The sequence below is a fragment of the Lagopus muta genome, chromosome 24 (genome assembly GCF_023343835.1).
Source record: "Lagopus muta isolate bLagMut1 chromosome 24, bLagMut1 primary, whole genome shotgun sequence".
In the NCBI taxonomy this organism is placed as follows: domain Eukaryota; kingdom Metazoa; phylum Chordata; class Aves; order Galliformes; family Phasianidae; genus Lagopus; species Lagopus muta.
Window position 1 is genome coordinate 4,706,630 of NC_064456.1, and position 9,980 is coordinate 4,716,609.

At 46.3% G+C, this 9,980-nt stretch overlaps 2 protein-coding genes across 2 annotated transcripts in view; one reads left to right on the forward strand and one right to left on the reverse strand.

The window, feature by feature from the left end:
• The window catches only part of ITPR3 (inositol 1,4,5-trisphosphate receptor type 3), a 275,096-nt gene that overhangs the window by 86,799 nt on the left and 178,317 nt on the right, over positions 1–9,980 (reverse strand). The window lies entirely within an intron of this gene.
• On the forward strand, positions 905–9,570 carry APOBEC2 (apolipoprotein B mRNA editing enzyme catalytic subunit 2). The gene is made up of 3 exons (XM_048926341.1): positions 905–1,259; positions 6,910–7,457; positions 8,000–9,570. The coding sequence occupies exons 1-2, from the start codon at positions 1,132–1,134 to the stop codon at positions 7,448–7,450; spliced, it is 669 nt and encodes a 222-aa protein (XP_048782298.1). The 5' UTR covers positions 905–1,131; the 3' UTR covers positions 7,451–7,457; positions 8,000–9,570.

The following is a 9,980-nucleotide window of genomic DNA, read 5'->3' on the forward strand; positions in this document are numbered from 1 at the left end:
GCTTGTGTCAATAAAATCTCTGTAGTCCTTCTCATTTCTTTTATGAAGGACGGGTTCCACACCCACAATAGTTCAGAGCAATCACAATAAGCACTTCACCAGAATGCCTCCAAGTGCTCTGTCCTTGGCACGCAGCTCACACCAGTCCCACTAAGTGCTGCCTCACCTCCAGGTCTGCACACACCTTTATCATCACGGCTCACAGTCTGTCTGATTCTTTGGCTCCTTGCAATCACTCATCCGACATCTGCATCCCCTGCAGAAGCAAAGGGGAAAGAAACAGAGGAACCCTGCAAGAATCTCTAAGGCAACAGACTTTCAAAATCCGTACTCTTATCTAGCAGTGTTATCACTCTTAGAGCACTAAGCATTTTTTAAATATTCAGCCAAAGAAGAGAAAAAATAGAGAACAATGTGCTCAGCACGTGGAATTGGAACTGTCCTGCACCTCAGATACCCACTGTGAATTATCAGCCTGACTTCACAACATCTGGAACAAACTTCTGGCTTCAATTCCCACCGACACCATCTGTAACACTAACTTCAACAAGCTCCAATTTGGGATTTCATTCTCCTGGAAGAGCAGGGGGAAGGAAAGGCAATCTCTTGCTCTGGGCGCTCCAGGTGGCTCTCAGGGACAAATCCACAACAATGGGGATTTTCCAGCAAACCAAAGGGGGTTGCCACTCTCCCCTCTGAGCCAAAACAGTGGTCCTTCAAGGTCAGCAAAATAATAAACTGGCAAATGGAAGGTGAATGGAGAACCTGCCAGCTCTGCACCTTGCCAGCGATCCGTCACAGTCATGGATAAACAGATCCTTACGCTTCCAGGATTTTCCACCCATCTCTTGTCCCGCCCACCACCAAGTCGTCACTTAATTTTAAATTAAAAAGGAGCGCGGGGGATCGTTAAAAAGACGTAGCAAAAGCTGGGGAGGGAAAGCTGAGAGCCTGGGACACCCAACCCCATCCAGCCCCTATCGCTGCTTTGTTCCATATTTAGCCCCCGACAACTGTCTCCAGCGCAGGGACTCCCAGCTCTGTTTTCTCCCTGCCCCCTGCACTCCCCGAGCTCTCAGAAATTGCTCTTTTTCCCGGTGGCTGTAACTGACTGCCCCTACAGCCGAGAAGATGGCAGAAAAGCAGGAGGAGCCCAGCAACACCCAGAATGGTGAACCCGACAACGCAGAGGAGGGCGAGGGGAAGAAGAAGAAGAAGGTGAAGAGGGAAGACCTGCCTCCGTTTGAGATCGTGACAGGGTAAGGGGGTTCACCACGCAGGGGAGCAGGAGACTGACGTGGGCACCTTCAGAGGTTTCTGCCTCAGCTCTGATGTCGGGTAACTGAAGGCAGCATCTGAAGTCGTGCGTTTCTCGGTGTTCTTAAAGGCTTTAAGTCTGGCTTTCATTGCCGCGGGATTTTGTTAAGTTTCGACGTGTTTTGGAGCACAGATTCAGGCCAGGCAGGCAGTCAAATCTATTTGTTTTTATACAAGTAGGGCTGCTTCCCTAGAATTCAGCAGACTTTTGCTTTGCATGGAGTCCTGCTGAGTGCACCGGGATCGCTGCCCGATGGGAGGCACGGCCTTGGTGAGCAGAGATCGATTTCTTGGCGTAATCAATGGCTCTTGTCTGAAAGTTTCTCTATCTGTGCATTAGGAAAAATAGCCCTGCTATGGCTGATTTGCTTTACGTACCTAAGGGACAGATCTTCCAAGAGCTCCACGCTCACATCTGGAATTGGGCACTTGGAGAAGTCCTGCTCGTGGATGGGCACCAAAACAAGAGGTGGCCAGCAAAGCAGCAGGGAGCTTCTTTTGTTGCAGAGAGCCTGGCCCTTGAAAGAGGAGATACAACAGATCTGCTAGGAAGCTGAACTCTTGTCAGACATTGCTGACAACCGCTAAAAAAGCGTAATCTGTTCTCTCTAAGCACTCAGAATTGGTCAGAGCTCTGGTGTAAAGATGCCCTCTGTAGTTCTTCCCTCTGGTCTCCCCTGAAGTCACCAAGGCTCCCAGTGCATAAACCAAACCCGTGATTTCTTCCAGCTGCTGCAATGCAAACCTCAGAGCAGACTGCAGAGCCCCACTAGGAAGGCTGCTGCCTGGGACGTGGCCACCAGTAAGAGATGCTGCAAACTGTGTTGGGTTGGCACTGCTGAAAGCCACGCATGAGGTTTCATCTCACACAGCTGGGTTAAGCAGGGATGAATGCACAGGCTCTGAAAATCGTCGATTGGATTACCTTGGGTAAAGCTTTTTTGGGAATGAGTTTAAATCCACGCTCTGCTATCTGCGTACACGAAGCTGGGAGCAGCCCGTTTTCTTTCTGTATGTTGATACCAAGCAAGACAAGAGCTGAAATCCCTGAAGGACTCAGCTCTTTGGTGAGGGAGCACAGAGCTGTCACTAGGGGTATTCATGCTGTGCTCATTACGATACTATTTGGAAACTGTTTAAAGCTATCTGGAGAATTCCTGCATCGCTCATGGCCCGCTATCCCCTGATTATTAGTTTATGACTGATACACTGGGTGCTAAAGGTGAGGATGAGGAAGCGAAGCAGAAATCCCAGAGGACCCAGAAAGATGTGCAGGAAAATCCAGCAATTTTTGCTCTCGTTCTGGGAAGGACCCTGTCACTGCAGGCTGTGCCTCCACCTGCTCTCATCACTGCTCAGATTTCCCAATTACTTACAATTTTTCAGCCAATAAAGCCAGCTATGCAAGTTATGAGAAAGCAACTGCCACTGTGCAAGCACTTAAATTCAATTACACTGCCTACTATTCAAGAACTTCAGTTTCAGCCCTTGGATGAGGGGCATCTTCTGACACACAGCCAAGTTTTCAAGCTGAGGCTCATAGCAGAGCCTGGCATACACAAAACATGTTGGGAAACTGATCAGTCTGTTTGAGAACATTAACTTCCCCCACCCTCACTTTTTGTCAGCATTTGGCTCAACACAGCCCTGGATAAATGTAAGCTCCTGCTGTGTGTTTTTCATGACATTTAAGTGGATGTATTTATTCACACATTACCTAGAGTGTAAATGAGGCTCCTTCTATCAGGAGGTGATAAATCCTTGGTTTCTGTTACAGCTGGTCATTACAGACTTTCTATCATCAATGAGCATGAGTGTTAATTTGGGAATAGTTGGCAAAAAGCAGCAAAAACTTCAGATCCCACCCCTCCCCTCACCCCTTCCACACACACAGAGCTCACATGCAGCTCCTAAACACCGTGCCCTTATTGGAGATGGACATGGTGAGAAGATGGCTTCTCTATTTGCAAAAATGAAAGAAAGCAGAGCAGCTGTCAGCCCAGTCACCACAATAGTTGGCTCTTGTCTATTTTAATAAATTCACAGTTATAGGCCAGACAACACCATGTTTGCATTTAGCACCTACAGCAATACAGGGTCTGGTGTAAGAAATAGGAGAACTCATCTTGGTACATTCTGTTGGCATTCTGCTTTCCTGATCTTAGAAAACCAAAAAGGGTGAAATAGGGATAATGTTAACGTTTGTACACCACCTGCCATGCGATCCTGGGAAAGCAGGCTTGCCAAGACTTGGTGATTTACTCAGGAACAGACACGAAGCTGGACCTCAGCGTCCAAAGAAGTAGGCTTTGCTTTCACAGCACATGGCAAAGCTTTCTTACGGATGTATTTTGGTTATCAGTCACATGTGGAGCATTTAAACCTATCCAAACAATCATGATACCTTGCTTCATCTCGGGTCATCTGCCAAGCATGCTGTAACTCAGAGGGGAGAGAAAGCAGCAGACAGCATCCAAGCACGCATGCAATCCTATGGCACACGTGGGTGCTCTTCCTGCTCTTTCACTGCTGCACCCCTTGCTGTAGGACTTCCCAGTTGCTCAGGGGACCAGAGACACCTTGCCCAAGTCCCAGCTGCTGGGAAGTCACAGCAAGGACGCAGCTGAGCCTCCTGAGGACTGTTGTTTACAATTCACACTTGTGCTGAAGTGCCCTCCCTCCTCTAGTTTACATGGGATTAAGGAGATTCTTGCTAACTAGCAAACAATCTCCTGGTTGCCTCCGAATCAACCATCAAGTTTTCCAAGCTCTCAGCCAATTACTTAGGCTTGGAAAAAGCCCTTAGCTTTGTTTACATTCTTTATTGGAAACCTATTCATTAAGCAAACGCACATTCCATGCTGCCAGGACAGATTGAGGTGAACATCCCAGATAATCTCAGATGGATGCCAGGATGATAAGCACACAGATCTGTCTAGAAGGTCTGATTAAACACACAGTGAGTCAACGCATCCTGGAACAGATCACTGCTGTTCAAACTGCTCATCACAACATACATGCTTAATTTCATCTCTGATGTCACCACTTTGCAGTCAAGGAGTTAAATCAGGAATTAACTCACACCTGCGACTCCGATGCGACACATCTGAACACACGACGTTACTTCAGAACAGCTTCTTGCACCCACACAAACTTGCCTTTGACACGAGGTGGCCGGCAGCTCGTGGCACTCAGCAGGCTGGGCTTCCAAAGAAAACCTCAATTAAGGAATCATTAAATCGTTATCTGAAGAGTCGTTTATTATTACTAGGACTGAAAGCAGCAGAAGTGCTGTTCTCAGAAGGATGTAAACTTTTCTTAGCTCAAAGACAACAAATGGAGTTTGTGGAATGAGAGGAGCTTTGCTGAAATAGCCTGATGATGCTGTTCAGCGACACCAGAGGAGTCTTATAACACAAAGAAAATGAGACTGGCTCTAACAGGTAACCTTAGCTTCCATTTCTTAATGTTTTCCCTCTGTTCCCTTAATTTAGAGGACTCCAGAAGCTTTTCTAGGTAGTTTAGAACTTGTGCACAAACCAGAGAGCCACAGACCAAATCACAGCAGACCAGCATGATCTGTTTGCTCAGTAACCAAAACAAAAGCCTGTATCCACACTACTGCTGGCCATCCCTCATGAGCACACCTCCAGCTAAGACAATGCTAACACAGAAGGCCCCAGACAGGCTTTGCTATTAAATCCCAGCTTGGATAGACCTCATCTAAACAGCACTGAATAACGTAAGCGTTTAATAATACAGTTCAGAAAGCAGCAGAAAATCTGCTTCTAATAAAACTTCTGAAGCCAGCCTTGCACTCTAACCATGCATTGTTATATAAATCAATGACATGCAAAAAGAATTAGGGTACTCTTTGAGCGACAGCACCAACAGACATTCCTGGTGTGGCTGCTGTTCCACACACGATGCTGTTTCGACTCATCCATCTCACTGCATTCTGAACAATAACAGTCTTCTCCTCCGAGCACAAAGCACTCTGCCAACCTAACCGTATCAACTCTCACACGACTTGGCTTGTGCAGCACACTGCTATTCCAAGGGAAGTCACTCATCTGTAAAATCACACTGTTGGGAAACCCACACCAGAAGTGTGAGCTGTAACTCCAGGCCTTTCGCTGCAAATGTGCACTGCAGGACCAACCAGAGCCTTCACCTGCTGGAGCAGCAGCAAACGTTCTGCAGGGACAGTGCTGTTATGCTCCTGCTTTCTGTAAAGCCAAAAACACCACAGGACTTTGGCAGCAGGGAAACCTCTGGCTGTGTGAGGACAAGTGTGGATATGTGCGTAGCAATGAGAAGTTTCTGGAAGTTTCTAAGTGGAATTAAACAGAGACAGAAAAATGTATTTAAACATTTAGGGTGACGTGGCTAAAGCTTGATAGCAGCTATAATTTACTGTTATGTATTTAGACAGCAGCAATTGCAATCCTTTTCCACACAGAAGTCCTGCAGCCCATGCTCTTGCATCCAGGTATGACGTGATGGACTCTGTTTGCTACACCCTGCTTTCTGTTGAGCTGTTCCCATTCCAACCTGACAAGCAGAGCATCACGCTACTTGGGGCATTTCATGCAGTCCTACCCTCAAAGCGAGGCCTTTTCCATTACAGTCCATAGGAAGACACCTGCTGATTATATATATCAAATTCCAGCCCTTCACAGAACAGTCCTTATTCCTGGATTGCAACCATCCCACATTCTCAGCACGGCCCAGGCCAGGATTCCCCACTAGCAACCTGACAGCGATTCACTTCCTACACACTGAGCACAGCATACTGATTTTGAGGCCATTCATTCTTTTCCATGCCATTTGTTTCCACCATCTCTGGAGATATCTTGTGCCACGATGCATCACAGATTCTTTCCTCTCAGCAGAACAACATTCTGTCGCTGCTCCTGCAGCCTCACTGCTCTCCCCAATTAATATTTCTAGGAGTTTGAGAAGCTGTCCTGACCTTTTCACATTGCACCCCCTGGAGAGATCTGACATTATAACGTAACTGTAGACAAGAGATGAATAAGACACTTAGTGTTTTACAAAGATTGATTATAGCTTCAGTGGGAACAGCAAGGTTACAGGTGCACCTGAAGCTCAGATGAGAGGAGTACAAGACTCTGGAAGATTACTAGCATCTAAGCACTAAAATGTTGTTCTGCTTTTTGTTATTCTGCTTTGGCTACTCCATGCAGCCACCACTCCCACCCTCGCAGGTCGCAGGGCACGTTGTCAGCAGTATCCTTCATCTTTCCAACATTCTTCAAGCACTAATGCTTGTACTACACACTCCAGTTAGGTGTACAGGGAGCAAGCAGGAAAGCTCCGTACTGCCATTTATCAAAGTGAAAAAGACTAAGTGTTGAAAACGGGAAGCCTCACCACACAGTAATTGATCACCCAATGGTGTTTAATGCGTTTTTAGCCTTTCTTGGCAGGGATCTCCTTTTAACAGATAGCAAAAGAGAATCATGGTGGACAGTGCGACCGGTCCACGATCACACAGGATCTAAGCCAACGCTGTAACCTTTCACCACCTGCTTCCTGAGATGCTTCTCTCCTCTCTACTTCCCACAGGGAACGCCTCCCAGCCATATTTTTCAAGTTCCAGTTCAGGAACGTGGAATACAGCTCAGGCAGGAACAAAACCTTCCTGTGTTACGTTGTAGAGACCCAAGGCAAAGAGTCGACGACTTCCCGGGGTTACCTGGAAGATGAGCACGCAGCCTCCCATGCAGAAATCGCTTTCTTTAACACCATTTTGCCAAAGTGTGAATCGAGCCTCCGCTACAACATCACCTGGTACGTCTCCTCCAGCCCCTGCGTGGCCTGCGCCGATCGGATCAGCGAGACCCTGAGGAAGAACAAGAACCTGCGCCTGACCATCATGGTGGGACGCCTCTTCATGTGGGAGGAGCCAGACATGCAGGCTGCCCTGAAAAAAATGAAGTCTGCTGGCTGCAAGCTGAGGATCATGAAGCCTCAAGACTTTGAGTACGTCTGGCAGAACTTTGTGGAACAGGAAGAAGGAGAGGAAGCAAAGGCTTTCGTGCCATGGGAGGACATTCAAGAGAACTTCCAGTACTACGAGGAGAAGTTGGCTGAGATTCTGCAGTGAAGCTCACGTGAGTGAGGACTTCTATTTGTTCACCTGGCTCCCTGTATTACTACCAGACTTCTCTTTTTCTTCAGGTTGTTAAAAACATAGCATGCAATCATTTTCATTTACTATTCCCTATGTGCCCAGCTGCACCTGGCAGTACCCAAATATTATCCTAGGCAGCACCTTCCCCCTCCAGAGGCAGTAAGGACACAATTGTCTCCTTCACAGCAGATGCTGAAGGGACTTAGAGATATTTTTTCCCTCGCAGTGAACACCTCCCAGGGGAAAAAGAATTACAAGGTAGGATCGCAAGATGGAACAAGAACACCTCACTATTCCCTGCCATGTGTGATATTCAAACACATGTGAAAGAAACCAAAGAACATACAGAAAAATGGACTTCCCCCCACAGCCAGAACAAAAACCAAAATAACAACACACCACTAAAAGCAACCAGTTGTGACAGCATGCTCCTTTTTATGGGGTGCAGAAGACTCACCTATTTAAGCAGTAAAACACAAAAGCATTTGAAGCTTCTAACACGTTCCTCTCCCTTCCCTCCAGGCCCATCTCAGGAAAGATCCACACAGAGACACAACTGACTTGGACATTGGGACACCCCTGCCTCCCAGAGCTTTGAATCCAGCAGATGCAGTGCCAGCTTCTGGAATTTTAGGCCCTGATGGATGACAAATATGCGTACAACAGCTATTTAGTGTTTGGAATCTTATGGTACTTTGTTTTGTTGTTCTTCTCCACTCAGCCCGCTCCCCCGAAACAAAACTGTGCTGTCACTGCTGCCAGGAACAGGCACTGAGCTGTGTGGTTAAAGCCTTGAATGAAATGCATTGCAGTGGAGCAACAGGAATGAGCGTAGGCCTCACATACCAGGATTACTTGGAGATAAAAGACTGCAGAACAAAGCTGCCGATGTGATAAACTTACTGACAAACAGCATGCTTCATCAACATCAAAAAGATAAATAAAATTCTATTCCTCTGTCCTCCTCAATAACAGTACCTGCAATTTAAGTTACAGTTAATTTCTTAATTCTACAGTTATGGTGGAGCCCTAAATACTTGATTTTGAATGCATCAGATACAATTTTCCCCTTGTTCAGTATGTCTGTGATATAAACCTGGGCTAAGCAAACGAAATAAAACTGGAGCCCGCTGAAAAAAAGCAGTGTTATCTGTTCTCTATTTCAAAGAGGGCCCCAAATTAACCTGACAGGTAGATGCTGTGGGACACCCACACACGATACGAAATTCGTATCTGGAGCACAGCATGATCAGAAGGGAGAGTTAGCAGTACAGGGAGTTTCAGGAGAATGCACAATCACAGAGATGCACAGACAGAAAACATGGGATTGTACTTTGCATACACAAGGCACAGAACAGATGGAGGCGACAGAGCAGCACACCAACTAGGAAACTGAGTCAGAAAGGCCTCCTTCTTCCAACTGCTGGATGTGGGATGTTGATTGCTGCACTGTCACAAATTTGAAAGGCACTAAACATGCACAAGCACACAAAAAATGCTGCATTACCTTCCAGTGAAAAAAAAAGAAAAGAAACAAAAGCTCCAAGCAGCAGTAAGAGCACCTTTGGGTGCTGCGGCTTTCATTTCTTTGCCACTGGATTTAGAAAACAGATAAAAGCCCAAGGGCCAAATGAAGGAACAGTCCTGATGTTCACCCTTGATCAGCTCAATACTCCGAGTTCCTTTGTCTTGCTCAAGTTTATTTCTCACAGTTCTGTATTTGGCTACAGCAATTATCCACCAAAACCAAGCAGCAGAGGAGTCAAATGGGAAGGAAAACACTGTGCAGTTCTTAAAGACACAAAACAGAATCTGCAGAACTCCACCAAAGAAAACACATAATACAGATTCACCCATAAAGTCAGAACAGGAACGGCTCCATACATTCAATAAGCAGCAAGGAGCAACTCAAAACCTTTCTTTCCACTATCAACTTCTCAGCTGTCCCATCTATTCGGTTTAATCAATATTTCTGGCATTTCTGTGAGCATTCGATGTGACAGAAGTAGAAAGATTTGGTATTACAGGGCAGAGGGTAAAAATCAAACACAAAGGAAATACTTGATGTTAGCTGTTCAGTACCGGAACCAAACTTCCCAAAATCAAGTGTTCAGCAATGGCCCAACAAGCTGGCACTGATTTTCACATTTGGTGACGCCAAACAACGCGTACCAGCCAAACCACAAACACAGTAAAGCAAAACAAACACAGAAAAACCTTAGCTTCCGTGTATTTTTAACACCATGTCAATCATTCATATGCAAGGACTCAGAAAACGGAGGGCTGCATGTGACACCAATCACATCCACAGAACACACAGAACGCACCAGCAGGCGTCTTTGTAAGCCTCCAGCATTCCCTTCCAGAACTCTGCTTTCCTCCCACTGCCTACAGCCACCACACACACAGACATTTGCAAGGACTCTGACCTGACAGCAGAGTACTGAACAGCTGTTACATGCATGTTGACAGCACAATTCTTCTTGTGTACAATTCCATTTTT